General features: G+C 38.7%; 1 protein-coding gene across 1 annotated transcript in view; it reads right to left on the bottom strand.

Annotated features, from left to right (window-relative positions):
- SEC23B (SEC23 homolog B, COPII coat complex component) overlaps positions 1 to 16,728 on the bottom strand; it is a 28,789-nt gene extending 12,061 nt beyond the window's left edge. The window contains exons 1-11 of the mRNA XM_070746990.1: positions 16,397 to 16,728; positions 13,593 to 13,825; positions 10,182 to 10,239; positions 9,178 to 9,264; positions 8,755 to 8,991; positions 8,564 to 8,649; positions 8,095 to 8,239; positions 6,561 to 6,719; positions 5,560 to 5,675; positions 2,597 to 2,720; positions 2,187 to 2,267 (exon numbers count right to left, since the gene is read on the bottom strand). Coding sequence (XP_070603091.1) covers positions 2,187 to 2,267; positions 2,597 to 2,720; positions 5,560 to 5,675; positions 6,561 to 6,719; positions 8,095 to 8,239; positions 8,564 to 8,649; positions 8,755 to 8,991; positions 9,178 to 9,264; positions 10,182 to 10,239; positions 13,593 to 13,813 — 1,314 coding nt within the window. The 5' untranslated portion in view covers positions 13,814 to 13,825; positions 16,397 to 16,728. The remainder of the gene's footprint in view (positions 1 to 2,186; positions 2,268 to 2,596; positions 2,721 to 5,559; positions 5,676 to 6,560; positions 6,720 to 8,094; positions 8,240 to 8,563; positions 8,650 to 8,754; positions 8,992 to 9,177; positions 9,265 to 10,181; positions 10,240 to 13,592; positions 13,826 to 16,396) is intronic.
- Between the last annotated feature and the right edge of the window lie 3,914 nt (positions 16,729 to 20,642).

The following is a 20,642-nucleotide window of genomic DNA, read 5'->3' as shown; positions in this document are numbered from 1 at the left end:
CCTTACCAATGAAAATTTTGGGCTCATAAGTTGAAGACTACCTGTACATTACAAATAAGAAAATCCTGTTTATACTAATAACTAAATGTGAAAAACCTAAAATAGTGGCCTTTTTGTATGTGTATGTTTATTCTTAAGACAGCTTATTCCTAAACAAGATTTTTGCCAAAGGTAAAGAATTTGTTATTAGTACAATGAAGTATTATTCTTTGTCACAAAAAAATAACATTTCTAGCATGTTCTAGCTCCCTATAAACCAAAACAATCTATTGTCATGTATTCTAAATCAATAGTAAGAAATTATTTTTGCTATTCAGGGATTCACTGTTTAAAGCAGTGTTTGCCAACCTTGGCAACTTGAAGATATTTGGACTTCAGCTCCCAGAATTCCCCAGGCAGCGAATGCTGGCTGGGGAAATCTGGGAGTTGAAGTCCAGATATCTCCAAGTTGCCAAGGTTGGGAAACACTGCTTTAAAGAATGTTTAAATCCAAGGAAAATAGAGGTGAATTTTTAAAATCCTTTTTGTTGTTTTGTTCTAATAAAATAGCACTAAATTCCAATTCAATAATTATGAATGCATCTGCTGTTAATTAGCCATTGTTAATTATCCACCTCTGTTTTGGCAACCAATAGATGCATTGGTTACAAATTGCAAATTTGTGTACAGATAGTCCTCGAGATACCACTGTAATGGAACCAGCTCATTATGGTCGCATGTCCTGACAGCCATTAAGTGAAGTGCCTCACTTAATGTTTTCTCCATCCCTGATCTCCCAAGTGCAAGTTAAATGAATATTCAGATTGAGAAGTGAAGAACAAGGTGATTCAGGGGAAGCCCTTGGAAGCCTAGTGCAGACCCATTCTGTTTCTGCCCCTTGGATCCCCATAGGCCTTTTCCCACTTTCATCATGCCTTTAAGCCGTATTCCCATCCCAGTAAGCAAAATATTCTCCTCCTCACTTATCCTTTGAAGAGTGAGAGCGATATTTGCAATTATAAGAATGCAATTTTCTGCCTAGAAATATGACAGCGTTTTTGGAATTGTACCATGTGGATGAGGGACAAAGCAACTTGTTCTGCTTCATTAACATGGTCTGCACAGCCTTTCCGAAACCTGAACAGTCATTCAAGGCCTGGAGATTTCTGAAAGACCATGTTAGTGAAACAGAACTAGACTACCTATATACCATGTTTCCAGCTATTGGACTGCATTCTGGTATCACCGCTGTTTCCAGAATCATGGTACAAACCACTCTGTTTTACTACTTTAATGCAGTTTGCAAAAAGCTTTCAGAGGTTTTCTGCAGTGCTGTGAAACCGCATTAAGACAGCAAAATGGAGTGGTTTGGCTTGTGGCCATCGTTTTATCCCACCCATAAGCAGGTAAGTGCAAAATGGCAGCCCCTTCTGCAGCACTGCACAAACCATATGAAGGCAACAAAATGGAGTTGTTTGTTCCTTGCCCATGCTGGGTGATTCCAGAATTGCACCATGTAGCTGAGCAACCCATTCCAGCACTAAGGAAAACTTTGGAGCTCACCTCTAAATGAGGAGAAGTGTCCGGGATTTGGTGGGGTGGGAATCAGTAAGGCCAGCAGAAAGCCATTGGTAATGTTTGTAGGCACAAGGATGGGGAATAGGAGAGGAGCTGCAACAGCCTTGAAAAAGGGTCGTAAGGATGAATGAATGTGAGGGCACTGCAATGGCCATAACTTCACAACCAGGTTATAAGTATCTTCTGGGGGATGGGGGTCCACCATAACTTCAAGTGACCATTAAGCACCTATTACAGGGATATCAAACTCAAGGCCCATGGGCTGGATCCAATCCATGACATGCTTAGATCTGGCCTGCGGGCTACCCTGGAAACAGTGAAGGACTGGTCCGCAGTGCCTCTGCCAGGGTAAACGGGCTCCATTTTCACTAGTAGAGGGTTGCAGGAGGCCACTGCAGTAAAAAATTGAGCTCGGGAGCCTATTTTTGCTGGCAGAGCACTCTGACCACCACAGGCGCCTCTGACATGAGTGACAGAGTTTGACATGCCCACCCTAGCCACGCCCCATGCCCTCCCTGAGGTAAACACAATCCTGATGCGGCCCTCAATGAAATCGAGTTTGGCACCCCTGACCTATTATAAATTGAGAAGTACCTGTGCTTCTTAATCCATCACCAAAGAAAACTTACATTTTCAGAAACACTTGATCCTTTGGCATTTAAGGATACACATGGTCCAATAGCTCCAGCTATCTTCAGTTCTCTACAAGTCTATAATAAAAAAAGTTCCATATTAAACTCCAAGCAATAATAACTGCCTAATGGATCCCTTGAGGATACCTCAGCATGACAAACCTTTTCTTCCAAGACTTTTCACTTAGAACTGTGAGTTTCAAATAAAGTAGAGATTATAAAATATTGATATAATTGAACAATTTTGTTAGCTTCCTATTGCTGCACAGAAACTATCCTTTTCCATCATGAGAAAGTAAATAAAGGATAGAAAATTTCTTGAAATGAAAAGCTACAGTAAGCAATATAAATTACCAATACTTTTGGTTAGGAAATATTCAATTATAGGCAGTACATGTGATACTTACTTTCACTTCTAGAGTTGCTCCAAAAGCCATTTGTAATTGTCCATTGAGATTTTTGCTAAACAATCTCTGGAAAGTTTGCTTGAAGAGAGTAGTATTAAAAGAATCTCCCATCACCATATAACCCCTGAAGGGAAAAAAGTCAGTGAAATATTAAGAATAATTGGGTTCATGAAGTGACATAGACCATAACACTGAATCTAGTCATCAGTTTGTACCACATGGTTTATGTCTATACTTTTATGGGAACCAAGCCAATTATAGCTTGTTAAACAAACAATAACTCAGCAGGGAAATGTAATAGTATATGAACATGACCTTGGGAGGCCAGGTGAAGAAATGCTGCCTAGGAAGCATAGCCTACAGCTCCACGGTGAGTGGAGGAAAAGACTCAGGAGGGACTTTCCCTGAGGCTGTAAAGGCAGCAAAATTGTTGTTTCACTTTTGCAAGATTCTGTTAATGGAGATTTACAATAAACTAGAATTAGCTTATCTGGCATTGATTCCAGTCTGGTCTACTTGATAACATTGACAGAAAGGTCGCAAATTGCAATCATGGTAAACTCAAGCAGATTGTTGAGGACTTGGATTGTAATTGTGTGACTGCAGGGACATTGCAGCAACAACAACAACAACAACAACAACAACAATAATAATAATAATTTATTAGATTTGTATGCCGCCCCTCTCTGAAGACTCGGAGGACTGATTGTAACTTCCACTTATTTAGTGCCATCACAAGTTTCAACAATTACCGTACTAAAAGAGGAGTCCATTAGATCAGTGTTTCCCAACCTTGGCAACTTGAAGATATTTGGACTTCAACTACCAGAATTCCCCAGCCAGCAAATGCTGGCTGGGGAATTCTGGGAGTTGAAGTCCAAAAATCTTCAAGTTGCCAAGGTTGGGAAACACTGCATTAGATGATCTGTATTTCAGCACTATTAACTGAAATAAGTCTATCTTGATGACTGAAATAGAGAAAGAGAGAAAGAACGTGTGTTGCAATGATTCTAGAATAGTTTCATCTACTCCTAATTAATGACAGACAAATCAACATCAAGAATAAGGAACAGTTTTACTTTTTTATAACCATTTCCTCCCATCCCTTTCCTTTTCCTAAAAACATTAAAGAAAATAAAAGAAAACCACGAATAATGCCTTGCAATGGGAGTTTAAATCTAACATAAAAGTTTCTCAGGAAAGTAAGTTTTAGTTCTTTTTTGCTTCCAGTGAAACTCAAGTCTGTCCACGTAGGCTTTTTAAAAATTCAATTTCCAATAGGCATACTTGGAGAAATTAATATTTAATTGAATAAGACCTATTCACAAGTAAGCATTAATGGGTTGCATCAGTTATCTTACAATATGATGCTCTTGCATGATAAACTGAAACTGGCATTGCAGGTACTTGACTTATAACCATTTATTCAGTGGCCACTGAAAGTTACAGTGACACTGAACAAAGTGACTTATGAATGGTTCCTAAATTATGGCTGTTGCAGTGTCCCCAGAGAAATGGAATCAAAATTTGGTCATTTGGCCACCACCTACATTTATTACCACAGGGGCACTTCAACTCCCTCCACCTGCCTATCTTCCTTCATATTTATGCCTCCTGCACTCTATGGCCCATGCTGTCTTAAGCCGTCTTGCTTGCTTTGCTGACTGAGCATGACTGGCCTGATTCTTAGCAGAGTCACTGAGTGGGTGGTCATATAAATCATCTAAATCACTGTTTCCCAACCTTGGCCACTTGAACATATCTGGACTTCAACTCCCAGAATTCCCCAGCCAGTGTTCACAGGCTGGGGAATTCTGGGAGTTGAAGTCCAAATATGTTCAAGTGGCCAAGTTTGAGAAACACTGATCTAAATAAATAAATGCAGCTATTGACTGCATAACACTTTCTAAAGTCGCACATGGCAATTTCCTTGCAAGGCTTCAAGAAGATGGCCTTGCATGACTAGCAGCTGCTTTGCAGACATGCCTTGTCAGCAGCAGGAGCAAACAGACAGCAAAGGTCAGCTGAGGTGGCAGAATTCAGGCTGTCCGAAGCCTCAGAGTGCAGGGAGGCTGGACTAGGCTGGGGCAACTGGAGTATTGTATTGTTGGGCTGGGCTGAGGCAGCTGAAGCTTCAAAGAATGGCTTCAACTTCATGCTGTGCTGTGCCTCAGGGCATTTTTGCAGTCCCAGAACTGCAGTATGCCAACAAGCCCTGAACCCAAGGGTGGGCTACTGCCCGGATGGGGTGGGGGAGAACGCAGTTGGGTAGCGAAAATGGAGCTCCACCCCAGAGCACCCAATTTACACTGAAAGATGTTGAAAAGAAATGCAGGGCATCCTGCAAAAGTGTGATAGTAAAAATTTTGGTAGCCCTTCACTGCCTGAACCTCAGGATGATAAGTAGCCACAGAGTCACACTAAGGCTGCATTCTACGCCACAAGACAGGGTGCAAGATGGTCAAAAGGACAGGTGTGGAAGGGAAATAGTTAATAGGGAAAAGTTGAAGGGGAGGTAGTCCCTTACAGTGGAAGAACTGAGGCGTGGGGCCAGGAGGAACCAAGCTCAGAATGGCTTTGATTGGGGTGGGTCATTGATTAACAACCAGTGAAATATGATCGTTAACAATGGCAATGAGGAATGCCAGGATTACTGTCGCTAAGCAATGTAGTTATGAGACATTGCACTAAGCGATCACATCGTATAGTGACAGAAATCTGAGGCCTAATTACCATTATAACATACAGTATATATGCATATGGCTTCTAAATTACCTAAAAGATAAATGCAGTGATTTCATATCACTTCTTCTAAATGTACACATACGTGAACACACACACATGACTTTTACTAAACATTTTCTCCTCAGGATGATAGAAACCATTTAGAAGATCTGTGTTAATCAAGAAATGTATCTCTTCTGTATAACAAATAACATTTTTACTCAGGATTAAGAACATACCCAGTTATATTTGTACAACACTTTATCTCCAGAAGACCAGTCTGATCAAGAGCACATGCATAAATATCAATGCAGTGGCCATTAGCAGCAGCACGATTAGACAATGCCTCATAATGCTGTGGAAATATAACAGTTTTAAGTTATTTTTAAATGACAGTTATGAGAAAAGATTATTATTAATGGTTAACATGATATAAAGGCACATAATACAATAATGCTGACTTTAGATCTAAAGTGGTAAGGATCTGCATGTTCTATACACAAAGCTATGCACTCTGTGACAGGGAGGTACAATTATTCAATAAACACTAACGACAATTATATATTAATTGGATTGATTTTACTATAGTCTCTTTGTGAGCCACCCCAAGTCCTCTGAGAGGGGTGGCATACAAATCCAATTAAGTAAGTAAGTAAGTAAGTAAGTAAGTAAGTAAGTAAGTAAGTAAGTAAGTAAGTAAGTAAGTAAATACTGAGAACTTTCAAAACCATTTTCCTATAACAAAAATGTCTTGAAAAAGAGAGCTGATACAACAAAACCACAAAGACTAATTTAAATGCAAGAAATGCAGTGTTACTTAAGGTATTTGAACAGTGGTTTTATGTTAAAATTCAAAGTAAGAATAGTGCATGTCTAAAAAACTTAAATCATGAAATAGCATGAAAGGGATTCAAGAGATCAAGGAAATAAAAGAATGGGTTCTTAACAAACAACGTTGGACAGATGTAGGCAAAGATCCAAATGAAAGAAAGTCAACTAGAAATTAATATGAAAGATAAACTGGATTAAATAATGGCATGCTATTACTTATAAATAATACATACATTCTATATAGAGAGAATATAAAGATTTATAATTGTAGAAATATTGAACAAACAGGTCAGTTAAAGACAAAGTGAAAAAGCAATAAAGAATGCAAAGTTTCTGAAATTTTTTGGCAGTGAAAAGTTCAGCTGAAAATCTTTATCTAACAGAATTCAAACTAGACACTAATTCTTACTTTCATAGCTTTCTTCATGAATCGTGCATTGTCTTTCTCTATATCATGCCATGAACGAATTGGAGTTTTCAGCTCATCTCCTACCACCATGCCTGGCCCTTGAGTTGGTGGTCCTCCAGTAAATAACATTATTCTAGCTCCAGTATTTGGAAATGATCCCTTGGAAGTGGGGGAAAAACCAGAATAGAAAACAACAAATTATATAAATTACTAAATTAGTTATCAAGAATGTGGTTGACTACATCAACCACATTCTTTGCAAATTAGGTTAGTCATAAGTTGCATTCTTTTAAAGACTGATTTCCCACTGTATCTGTCTGGCCAACCATCTATCAGGACCCCAGAAGCGCACCCTCCTCTATTGCAGTGGCTGGAATATTCACCCAAGGTTTGAATAGCAATAGCAACAGCATTTAGATTTGTATACCATTTCACAGTCCTCTCTAAGCAGTTTACAGAGAGTAAGCATATTGCCCCCAATAATCTGGCTCCACATTTTACTGAGCTTGGAAGGGTGGAAGGCTGACTCAATCTTGACCCTACTGAGGTTCGATCTGCCAAATTGCTGGTGGCCGGTGATTAGCAAAAGTAGCTTGCAGTACTGCACACTAACCACTGTGCCACCAAGGCTCTGTATAGCTCTAACCCTACTAGTGTTTTAAAGAACCCTGAAGACCTTGCACTTCATCCAGGCTTTTGGGCAAGGGTGACAGTAGTCCCCATTAGATTATGTAGGTTGTTTTCTTTTGTTCCCATCTCATTTTTTCATTCTTGCCATCTTTATTCTTCATTTTTGTTGCTTTTCTTGTCCTTAATGTTTTAATTAATTGAGGGCAGTGTGATGGCCTAATGATGAAGATGCTTGCCTTCCATTCAGAAATTTAAGAGTTCAATACTAAGTAGCTGGAGATGTTTCTCTCCCAGGGAACAAATAAAAAGTATCTACTGTGAATTTTGCATGGTGTCAGAAATGGCATCTGGACGCTAAATAGTCAGCTCTATCCAGTCACCCTGACTCTGAATTAAGGAATTACAGGGTTGTAAAGTGATGTTTTTTAAAATATTTTAAGCAATTTGTAAATCATTGAGAATTGCTGCAGTCAGGTTACATATATATTTAGTAATGTATATGTATACTATACAAAATGTATATGTAATGTATACTATACAAAAATGATACAAAACAACAACAACATGTAAACCAAAAGGAAAATATAGTTTTTAAAAAGATTAGTAAATTTGAGCAATCTTCTTTCAGTATTTCAAATGGTTTAAAAATTTGATTTGTAACAAGCTGATTTATAGTATTAATACCCTTATTAGCCCATAAATTTCCTGTATGAAGTATATCTGTTATTTTCCGACTCAGAATTAGCTGGTTGGAATTTCCAGGGAAAAGAGAAATCTTCAGACTCAGTTGTGTGACATCCAAAAACATGCATATTGGAAAATACATGGCTTCCAAGTACCAGACAACACTATTAGAGTTTAGATTACTTCTAAAGGCATTTAAGATTGTAATAAATAAATATACCTCTAGTAGTCCAACAGCAACTGACAAAGCTACTCCAGTGGAACGCAGAGGTCTCTTTCCTTGAGTAACTGGCCAAGGATCTCTTTGTAGTTCTCCTAGAAGATCTGTCATGTTCATGTCAATTTTGTGAACAGGCTGCAAAAATCTAGGTTGTTTTTTATAATCAAGGGAGAAGAACAGAAACAGAAAGACATATAATATTGTGAATTATATGAGCTTGTTTATTTGGAAAATGTGTAATATTTTAATCCTAGATTCAAAATGTATCTATCAAACCTCTGTAATTCACCTATTACCAGCTTTATATTTTCTCTTACATAGATGGCATGGCCTTTCATTTTAAATCTAAAAAAGGCAGCTATTTCAAATAGCGAAAATAGCCCTGTTTTTAAAAAGATGTACATTTTGGGATTTAAGAAAAAGATTAATGCATCACTTGAAATATTCTTTGTTCTGCAGAGCTACATACCTGTTAGAAAGTTGAGGTGATTCTTGGGATTGAGGTGGTCTCCCTTGCTGAGTAGGGACGGCAGGCCTTGAAAGACCCAACATATCCTGACAATGAAAAACATCCATTATAAAATCAGAAAAACTTATAAAAACATGAAAAAAGAATTAGGAAATCCTTTAACTTTTCACAGAAGACAATGCAAAATGTACCTGTATTTGTTTCGCTGACAGATCTTTAGTTCCTCTAAACACGTAACTTTTGGAGATTCCTTCACAGCTCAATTCATGAACTTGAACCATTCGACCGAAGGTAATCAAGCCCACAAGGGCATCAGGAGGGAGCAGACTTAGAGACATTTGCAAGGATTCTTTCAAAGCTTGTAAGTCCTCCTCTTCCAAACATGTGTCTACCACATAAAGAAAGACCAAGGGTGTCTGAGGACCACGCTTGATTGGGGAAAAAATAAATACATATCACACAAATGTACACACAGTGAAAGACTCTAACTTCCCCTTACTGTAAACCATGGTTATATTACTGTAACAGATTATATTTTTGTTATATAAAAATATAACTTGTTGCAGAAATGCTGAATATAGTTATGGAATTTGAGAGATAACAAAAAGGATTACCTGGACTATATATTCTATTGTAGAAAATTGGGGCATAATTTCTGCTGGTTGATTCACTTCCGATATGCCTGCATATGCTGGAGGAAACTGAAAAAATACACCAAGAATTAGAGCATGTGCTGAAAAATACAAATTCTTAATAAAATGCAATGTTGGCATTTTTTTCCTTTCAATTAAACATATGAATCTTAATTTCATTTTATAATGGTATTTGGCTTCTCAACCTTTTGCCTGTAATCAAATGTAGACACGATTCACGTTTTTTTCCAAAATCATATCCCAGGCCTGCTTACCAATTTAACTAATATCTGAGTAGACTGGTCTACAAATTTTGAGAAATTATCGATTCCAATATAAAATATGTTAATTTTACATATTTTGATTAGATGAATTCGAAAAAAGGTGTTAAAGGTGCTGGTTGGCTAAAGTTTTCAAGATATTTCACAATAAAGATTTATACGCAGATGAGTATTTTTCTCTACAAGGGAGACACATCTAATGATCATGATGCCTCATAACTTCTCAATGAAGTATGGTAGGACAATGAAAATTGTACCATACGGAAGTGTATAAATTTATCTTCACTTTGAGAACAGCAAGGCAGATGGCTATGATAACATGTGAAAAATTTCCTTAGGTCCTATATAAAGTACTTGGTGCAAACATGTCACTGAAAATTCACTATTAATAAAAACAGGATTAATAAAACAGGATATCAGGCTGTGTAGTGTACACATTCTCTAGCATGATTTCTAAATTATGATTAGCACGAGCCACATAACCTGAACTAATTGTGATTAATCTGGGCCATAAAGTAACTCAAAAGCATTGTAAAAAATCCAAGTGAACTCTTTACTTAGAAGCTTATATGATTAATTAAATGGAACAAATAAAAAATAAGAGTGATATGACAAACAATCATGGTATTCAGTTGACCTGAGAACCAACAAGATTTTTTTTAAATGTATTACAGTAATATTGGAAGGTAACAGTTTTACACTTACCTGGTTCCTCTGAAAGCAGAAGTTACAAGCCCAAAGTTTGGCATTGTAATCAACTTGACTATAAAAAAGGAATATGTAAAAAAAAAGCTGAAATCAAATTTTGAGGTATTAATTTTTAAACATTTAATAAAAATTACTGCATTCTGTTTCATTACCAAGCACTTGAGAGTGTGGTAAGGATTAAGGTAAATGTATAACACAAATACATTAACAGCAAATCATTATTACAAGTGTTGCATCAAAACAATTGAATTAAATTTTCCCATTTGGTATAATTAATTCTGATAAGCCAATTACTTGAGGTTCAGTGGAGGTGCTTGGAAAAACTTTGTTTGAAAAGTATAAACCTCCAAATAACATAGGGCAAATAAATTGATACCACTTAATTTATATATCATTTATATAAAATGCATCTTATATCATTCAAGGAAACAATCATACTACTTGGGAACTTTTCCTGTTTCATAATGGTATCTATTATTTTTTGGGAGTTGAGTGAACACCAGGAGATAATGTCAGATAGGGGGCCTGGCATGCTATAGTCCATGAGGTCACAGAGTTGAACACCTTAGTACCTGAACAAATTTCTAAAGTTATAGCATATTAGGCAGCTTGATTATGGGTACTCTTACAAAAAGCTATGGTTGTTTGTTTGTTTGTTTTATTTTTAAAATTTTAATTGGATTTGTATGCCGCCCCTCTCCGAGAACTCGGGGTGACTCACAACATATATAAAGAGACAATGGTAAAATCGATCCAATTAATACATAAAAACAATCCTTAAAAACAGATTTATTAATATACAGTGATACCTTGTCTTCCAAACTTACTTGGTTCCGGGACAAGGTTTGTAAGACGAAACAACGTTTCCCATAGGAATCAATGGAAAAGTGACTAATGCATGCAAGCCCAAAACTCACCCCTTTTGCCAGCCGAAGCGCCCGTTTCTGCACTGTTGGGATTCCCCTGAGGCTCCCCTCCATGGAAAATCCCAGCTCTGGACCTCCGTGTTTTTGTGATTCTGCAGGGGGATTTCCCAGCAGCGCAAAAACGGGTGCTTCGCTGGCAAACCCCACCTCCGAACTTCCATTGCCAGCGAAGCGCCCATTTTTGCACTGCTGGGATTCCCTTTCAGCATCGCAAAAACACGGAAGTCCGGAAGTGGGGTTTCCCATGGAGGGGAGTCTCAGGGAAATCCCAGGAGCGCAAAAATGGGCACTTTGCTGCCAACAGAAGTCCGGAGGCGGGGCATCCAAGGGACGGCGGCTTGGGTTTGTAAGGTGAAAAGTTTGGAAGAAGAGGTAAAAAAATCTTAAACCCCGGGCTTGTATCGCGAAAAGGTTGTATGATGAGGGGTTTGTAAGACGAGGTATCACTGTATAATAATATGTAAAAGACATTTGGAAAAATGGGATAAGTTTCTTGTAACAATGATAATGTTAATGGCCATGATCAGGTATACTGTGTTTCCCCAAAAATAAGACATCCGCTGAAAATAAGTCCTCTGAAAATAAACTCTTCCCCAAAAACTTAGCTCTCCCCAAAAATATTTAAATGCATGCGCAGCCGGTCCCCACCATTTCCACTGGTTATGGAGACAGAGCTGAAAATCAGGAAAGACGGCAAGGGAAGCCCAGTCTTGTTCCATGTGCCCGAAAATAATAACACCTCCCCAAAAATAAGGCCAAGCACTTATTTGGGGATTACTTTCAGGGAAGGGTAATGATAAAACAATTACACACACACACACACACACACACACATACCTACATCAATCCATTCAATTAAGAATCCAAAAACATCTCAAGTTGATTCAAAAGAACATCTTTATATTTGCTTAGTTTTGCTCTATTAGCTGACCCCTTCTACTTAGCTGTAATTGTTTGTTTGGCTTAATATGAGTGCAGCAAATGTGATTTATATAATAAATGATATTTAAAGAAAGTCTAAAACCATATATATAAACTTAGAGAGAATGAGACTACCCAATGGTTAAGCAATGCTTAATATTAACATATCCAGAAAACCACACTTTGCAGCAATTTGTTGATTTCTCGGCTGTGGGTTGTGCTATTCATTTTTCCTTTTGTTGGGTAATCCTTCTTTGTTTTTGTTTTAACAAAACAGATAAACTGTTGCCCAATTAGACTTGGAACATTGATTCCTATATAAGGGTTAATCCTCCCCCATGGTAGCACTGTATTTTTAAAAATAATTCAAAGCATCTTCAGTGAAGTCTCAGGTGAGATAGAACATTTCTGCCTTTCGTTTGCAATTATTGCTGTTTTCTTTTTTCTTTTTGTCTGCAGTTGAATCATGAAGTCACAATTCACTAAATATGGCACCATTTTCTCACTTGGTATTTGAAGCCTAATCACAAACATTCTGAAATGCATAAGCTAGGAGACTAGACTCATTCCAGTCATAGTAAACTAGTTTAGAATAGCACCAGAAATAGTATCTAGGACAAAGCTGTGATTCATTTAACTGCAAACTTAAAATTCTAGTTAATTACCACCTTTTTTGGAGTATAAGACACACCTTAGTTTTTGGGGAGGAAAATAGGGGGGGAAATTGCTTACCAGATATTCATCTGGCTAGCATCCTTAGTCTGGTCAGCTTCGGCACATTATTTTATCCCCTGGTTAGGGCTTTAAAAAAACCTTATTCAGAATGAGTAACAATGAAAGAGCCTGCAAACCCGTAAGAGCTGAGGACATCGTTAGCACTTGGTTAAGGCTAGAAATAAACATTTGGAGCAAAGAGAGCAATGAAAAAAAGACTGCAAAGACAGGGTTTGGAAAACATTCTTTGCAAAGAGTAACAAGGAAAGAGCTTGCAAGAGCTGGGAACATCGTTAGCACCTGGTTAGGGTTGGAAAGAAACATTCGGAGCAACTTAGAGCAATGAAAAAAAGGTGCATCTTATATTCTGAAAAATATGGTATTTAAGGCAGGGATGGAAACATGTGGTCCTTCAAATGTTATTACATTATCTCTACTAGTAGCCTTCATCATTAGTAAGGCTGACTATTTTAAATGTTTCTGAATAAACAATGTCTAAAATGTAATCTGTTTTCTACGCATCTTAAATCTAGATGAAGAGAATCCAATTATATGAACAAGTCAAAACATTATACTACTTCATTTATTTTAAAAAATTGTGTGGGAAGTGGGTGAGCATGTGCGCTCCATTTATGCATAAAGCGGCCACACATGCCCACCACTCATGCAAATGGAGCTGCACATTCAGGCACATCTACCCACTGTTCACACAGATCCATCCTTTCTCCATCCCCTACCAGTCTGCAAAGCCAGAAAGGTTGGGGAACTGTGATGTAAATAATTTTACCATTCCACAGGAATCAAAACAATCCACAGACAAAACTACATATACTAAACAAATACATACCAGAGTGGATTGAGAACAGTTTTGCAGGTTGGTCTACTGCATAAAACAGGCTCATATTGGACAGGTGGTAAATCTAACCGTTCTTTCAAAGGTGTTAGAAGACAAGCCAATGGAACAACCATTCTGGTGGCCTCCAATCTGCTGGAAGGCCAAACATTCCAACTGAAGCGAACTCCATCACGCTCTTCATTTTGCTGGATAAATTCTAGGTAAGTCGCCATAGAATTGTATTCCTGCAAAACCAGAACACAAGTTTGAAATAGAATTTTAGAGACTTGAATAGAATGGTAAACGCAGATCGATACAAACTTTGAACTCTGAATGAACAAACTCTTAAACTACCGATATTTATTGGAGTTAACAACTGCACTAACATGTATGGAGAAAATCTTAGGGAAATCTACACCACTGACATGTTTGAACTATAGGCCGTAAAGCATTGAAGCCCCAGCTCTAACACTGGCTCTCTACTTTCTTCTTATAAATATTACTCACTTTTTTCCTAATTTTCTATTCCTTATCCTCTCCTTGTATCTCTTTCCACTCTTCCCCATCCCTCCCTCTCCTTTTCTTTCCTCCTCTCCCCTCCTATGCTCTCCAGATAAATTATGATTGTTAGAATGTACATTATATACATTTATTTATTAGATTTGTATGCCGCCCCTCCCCTTTTTGTTTTTCTGTACCCTAAATTTTTTTAAATTTTTCAATTTAAAAAAAATATGAATAGAATGATAGTTTCTTTCCACCCAATGAACTGAAAACCGTGAGGGAAAACCTATGGCACACGTGCCAGAGGTGGCACACAAAGCACTCTCTGGGTATGCGAGGCATCGCCAGCTGATTTTATTCTCTCCAGAACTGGCTAGCTGGTCTTCACAGGTGCCAGAGCACCAGAAAACGGCCTGAAAATGGCCAAAAAACAGGTATGCAGGCGCCAGCCAACTGGTCTTCAGGTTTCCGGTGCTTCAGCACAGTGTTTCCCAACCTTGGCAACTTGAAAATATTTGGACTTCAATTCTGGTAATTGAAGTCCAGATATCTTCAAGTTGCCAAGGTTGGGAAACACTGCTCCAGCACACCGAAGTCCAGCTGGCTGGCATACATGTGCATGCCGGAAAGCTAAAGATCATCGGGCCGGCATATGCATGCACACCGAGCAGCTGGTCCTTGGGTTTCCGGCACCTTGGCATGTGCACAGTCAAACAAATGCACGCATGTTCCAGTTTCGACACACAGTGCCGAAAAGGTTCACCATCTGTGGTATGTAATATATTATTCAGGTACTCAGAGGCTCTACTATAAAATTACTCAACCAGTGACATTCACTCGTAATATTAAGGAGAGGAGGAGGTTATTCTAATTTGATAATATGCTACAATGGCTGGTTCACAATGGATTTATAAGCACAGTCAATTAACATATTATGAACATAATTATTTGTAATGCTGTGTTTGAAAATAGCTACTATCATTTGTAACACATTCATTCTTTCAGACAAGCAATAGTGTTCCTTTGCAAAGAAGCAAAAAATAAAATGAAATAAATTCTTTTTTTCATGCCTTTCTTTTGCCATTCCCCATATGGTATTTCAAACAGTTTACAATTATAAATACTGTTTTGCCTTTTGTTTCTCTACACGTTTTTTTGTTTATTGAACAACATGTTTTTTGCTTCTGTACTGCAATTCTTCTGGAGCATCTTTGATGTTCTGAAATATTGAAATGGTTAGCTTAATACTGTAGAATAAACACTACTGATGTCTATTTTATCTGAATTATAAATTATCTTTAACTAATTTTTGCCAGGGAAATACAGAAAAAAAAATAGACACACATTAAAAAAGGAAACAAAAACTCAATATAACGCTACTTCATTGCTCTGGTTTAAGAACAAATATTCTTAAATAGCAGTTTATATAGCAGTGGGACTTTATGTAAAGCCTAGTAGGTTAATTATAATTTGTCATAATTGTGACAATGATGAAAACTCCAAAGCTACCATGTCAGAAAATTAGACTATTACATGGGATCAATAAAACAAGGATTGAACATACAAAAGGAGGCCAAACCAAGCACTGAGTACATATGCACGGTTTATACTTTTTAGAGCAGTGTTTCCCAACCTTGGCTACTTGAAGATATTTGGACTTCAATTCCCAGAATTCCCCAGCCAGCATTGGCTGGTTGGGAAATTCTGGGAGTTGAAGTTCAAATTTCTTCAAGTGGTCAAGGTTGGGAAACATTGTTTTAGAGGTTTAGTATTGTTCTATGTACAATCTTGCTGTAATGTTGCATGTAATATTCTGTCGCATGTAATATTCTAATTTTCTGAGATGGTGGATTTGGGGTTTTCATGAGCTCATATCCCACTATCATCACAATTATGACAAATCACGGCTTGGACTATCTTGCCTTGCATTTTATGAGTCTCTCTCATATATTACGTTTCACATTTTAAGTTGGATTATTCAAATAAATAAATTTTGGCACGATATTCTAATTTTTCTAGTTTCGCCTTATATAACATGGTTACAAACGGTTCAGTAAACGGGCGACTGCATCGACCGGCACTCTTCTGTCAACCGGCTACAGACTCAAGAAAGGAGAGAAGTAGCCGGAAAGAAGTTCAAACTTGGGGTTGGGGGGGGGGGGCGAAAGAGGCCCAAAAACCGAGAGGGCGCTGCCAGGCACCCCCACTCCCCCCCCCGATGCCCCCAATGGGCACGCCCGTGCAGTTCTCAAAAGGAAACATTCAGGAGAAAGAAGAAAGCGGGGAGTAGAGTCCACCTCTCGACAACTCACAAGACACGGATTCCCCGCTTCGGCGCTTCCTCTTCTTTCCTTAGCCTCCGAGACGGTGGCTGTCTCTTGGCCGCCTGGACCTGCTTCCACGGCTAAGCCACACCCACGTCACTAAGGCCAGCTCAGCGCCACTTCGCCCGGACTTAAAATGGCGGCGGTGGCATCAATTCCTGCGGTTGGACTTGCCCTCTGTTGAAGCCTTTCTCTCGTCTTCTTTCAGTTCCTGGCGATTTCGAACTACGTGATCCGAAGGGCAGGCCGAGGAGAAGTTTGATTTCTAAAAGAGCTGGTTGCGCTGACCCGGATTTTTCTCTACTTCAATGGTTTAGAACAGGGCTCTCCAACCTTGGCCCCTTTAAGACTTGTGGACTTCAACTCCCAGAATTCCTCAGCCAGCTTTGCTTTCAATATCTGCAGCTTTGCTGGTTGAGGAATTCTGGGAGTTGAAGTCCACAAGTCTTAAAGTGGCCAAGATTGGAGACCCTTGGTTTTAGAAGAGTATTTTGACTGCTGAGGAAAGTGCTGCCGACTTTGTGCCTTTAATTGAGTATAATATGATTTTCCCTTCAGTCTGGAGAATTTCCCTCTTCCAAAACGATAAACGGGGAAGGCAAGTGAGGAACAGTCATTGGAAAAGAGGACCAGTTGCTTTTGTACGTTTGTCAATACCAGGGCCACCATCAGGAATTTTGGGGCCCCATACAGCCTAAGTGTCTGGGGGCCCCACCCGCCATTTTAAAACTACTGCCCCCAAATCCCGTGCCATGCCACCATGGTCACACACCCTGGGCAAGCCCTCCCCCGGCCCTCTGAGGTCAAACACAGCCCTGATGTGGCCCTCAATGAAATTGAGTTTGACACCTCTGGCCTAGAGGCTAAATCCTATGACCAAGGGCTAAGAGAACGAGTATGTTTAGCTCAACAAATAGAAAACTGAGGGGGAATATAATAGTAGTTCCCCAATCCTTAAAGGGCTGCCACAGAGCAGATGGCATCTATTTATTCTCCATGCCACCTGAAGGTAGTACAAGAAGCAATGGGCGCAAACTCACCAAGAAGAAATGCAACCTGGAAATAAGGAAAAACTTGGGACTGGGCGGCATATAAATAAATAAATGATAGATAGATAGATAGATAGATAGATAGATAGATAGATAGATAGATAGATAGATAGATAGATAAACCCCTTCTTTTTTATTAAAAGAAATTAATAATTAAAAAAAGCCAAAATCCATTAGTGTACTATTAAAACTAAAACAACCAGCAAAACTATTAATAAAAACAGGTGAGGGCTGGGGGGTTTTCTGTTATTATTTAAGCGCTTTTACCATATGCTTTAAATCAAGAGTCACCTCTCTCTTTCCTGTCATTCTCTGCCTCAATCATTTTCTCATTTCTCTTTTTTCTCCCCTTTATTCTATCATTTCTCTCTCTCTTCCTTCCACTCGTCTCTCTCTCTCTTTCTTCCTCTCTCTCTCTTTCTTCCTCTCTCTCTCTTCCTTCCTCTCATCTCTCTCTTTCTTTCTCTTTCTATATCATGCTTTCTTCCTCTCTTTCACTCTCTTCCTTCCTCTCTCATCTCTTTCTTTCTTTCTCTCTTTCTCGTTCTCTATCTTGCTTGCTTTCTTCCTCTCTCTCACTCCCTTCCTCTCTCATCTCTCACTCTTTCTTTCTCTCTTTCTCTATCTTGCTTTCTTCCTCTCTCTCACTCTCTTCCTTCCTCTCTCATCTCTCACTCTTTCTTTCTTTCTTTCTCTCTCTTTCTCTATCTTGCTTTCTTCCTCTCTCTCACTCTCTTCCTTCCTCTCTTATCACTCTCTCTTTTTCTTTCTTTCTCTTTCTCTCTCTCCCCCTCTTTCTCTATCTCTATCTCTCCCCCTCTTGCTCTCTCTTTTTCTCACTTTCTCTTGTTTTCTTTCTCTCACTCTTTCTCTCGTTCTCTCTCTCTTGCTATCTCTTTCTCTCCCCCCTCTTTCTCTCTCTCTCTTTCTCACTTTCTGTCTATCTTGCTCTGTCGCTCTCACTCTCTCTCGTTCTCCAGATGCTGGCGAAAGTGCTTTTCAATGTCCCTGCCAGCCCGCCCGGAACATTCAAATTAAGAAAGAAAAAAAAGCCGGCAAAGGTTTTCTTTCGTTTTCGGCAAGAAAAACCTTGGCCGGCGGAGGAGAAAGAGAGGCGGGTGGGCATGCGGGGGGCAGCAGAGAGTAGCCAGGGGCGCGAGGGGGCTAGAGGCGCGGGGGGCTGGGTGCGGCTGCGGCGTGCGCGCCCTTGGAAAAGGGTGTGCGGGGCCGGGGGGGCGTTTTGGGGTGCGCTGGCTAAGGCGTGCGCAGCCTACAGCTACAGGGAACACTCCGGCTGCCCAAGCCTCATTCCCCAACGCCGCCACCCCGAAGGGGCTCCTACCTTCGCCTTTGCGAGCGAGGAGCTGGAGCTCGGCGTCGGCGCTGCTCACTGGGCACAAATTACTGCGGGCGCCAGGGGGCCAGCAAAACTGTCCGCCCCCCCCCCATTTGTCAATTTGGCCGGGCCCCTGACGCCACTACCAGTAGTACCGCCCTATCGGCGGCCCTGGTCAATACTGTATAGTTATAGAGTACAAATTGAGCAATTCGGGCTGTGCTGAGCTTTAATCGCTGCTTCTTTCGTCCCTCCTTCCTGCTGCAATAACCGATGAAGACGAAAGTAAAGGTTCATACTGTTAACACGGGCTTTATTTAAGCAAATATTTTATTTTATGTTTCTTTTAACGCTGATGAAAACAAAGAAAAGCGGTTTTGTCCAGGTGGCAAGGCAAATTAGGATTTCCTGAATGTGTCAGAGTGGCACATATTGATACAGCAAAGGTGCTTCTTGCACTGCAGAGCCTGGTGTTGTGGCCCAAGCTGAGAAAAGGGGGCAGCTGAGCACTAGACTCTTGATCTCCATTTCTTGTCAACATCTGAAAGTTAGTCAAAGTAAGTTTCTAGTCAAAATTGAAATAAATTTTTATTTTTATTTTTTATTTTATTTTTTTTTCCAAATATTTTTATTAATTTTCTTTAAAATGACAAACAAACTTACAAACATTTAACATACATTGTAGGGATGTATCATCCCTGCTCTTCTCAAAAGTATAATTGCAGATACAGAAAAAGGAATACACAGTTGAATATCTAATTCAATGCTACTAATACAAAAAATATCTAGTAAAAAAAATTTAATGTCATATAAAAGTTTCTAATTAATTTCAAGTCAAAAAAAATCTTTAGAAAAAACAAATTTCTATTCTATCTATGTAAACTAAATCTAATATAAATCTTAATAAGAAAAAATCATCTAAAATATCTATACTTATTGCTACTCTTCTTTCTTTATTTTTTTATTCTTATCTATCCATTCATAAACATTGTTCCATGTTGCGTAAAATTTGGTTTCTTCCTGTTCATTCAAGCGTCTTGTCATCATGTCCATTTCCGCGCAGTCTAATATTTTTGCAATAACTCCCTCTTCTTTGGGGATATCTTCCCCTTTCCAGTTTTGCGCGTATATAATCCTTGCCGCTGTAAAAATATGTATAATCAAGTACAAAATTTCTTTTTTATAATTTTGGTTAGTAATTCCTAGCAAACAAAACTCCGGGGTGAAATCTATATTCTGCTTTGTAATTTCTTTTGTCATTTTTTCTATCATTTTCCAATACATTTTAGCTTTATTACATGTCCACCATTGATGGTAATAGGATCCTATTTCTTTCTTACATTTCCAGCACAGAGGTGATGTCTTTGGGAACATTTTTGCTAATCTACTTGGTGGGAGATGCCATCTATAAAACATTTTAATTTGATTCTCTTTCAAAGAAACTGATTTTGTCATTCTCCAGTTACACATCCAAACTTTCTCCCATGTATCTAAATCAATTTCTTTACCTATGTTTCTACACCAATGTATCATACTATCTTTTAATGTTAATTCAATATTCTTGTGGGTAATCAAATATTTATATATTTTTCCAATTACTCTGTTGTGGTTTTTAGTGATTAACTCACTTAACAGGTTTTTACTTTTGTTAAATATGTAGAGTGTACTATCTTTCTGATATCTGGATCTAATCTGTGCATAATGCCACCAATCAATTTGTATCCCTTCATCTTGTAGTTTAATTCTAGATTTTAATTTCATTTGATTGTCTAACAAATCTTTATATCTTATATTTCTTGTATCATTAATGGAATTTGGATGTATTATTGCGTCCAAGGGGGTAACCCAA

Source organism: Erythrolamprus reginae, chromosome 3 (genome assembly GCF_031021105.1).
Source record: "Erythrolamprus reginae isolate rEryReg1 chromosome 3, rEryReg1.hap1, whole genome shotgun sequence".
Taxonomy (NCBI): Eukaryota; Metazoa; Chordata; class Lepidosauria; order Squamata; family Dipsadidae; genus Erythrolamprus; species Erythrolamprus reginae.
This window is presented reverse-complemented; position numbering and strand designations above follow the sequence as displayed.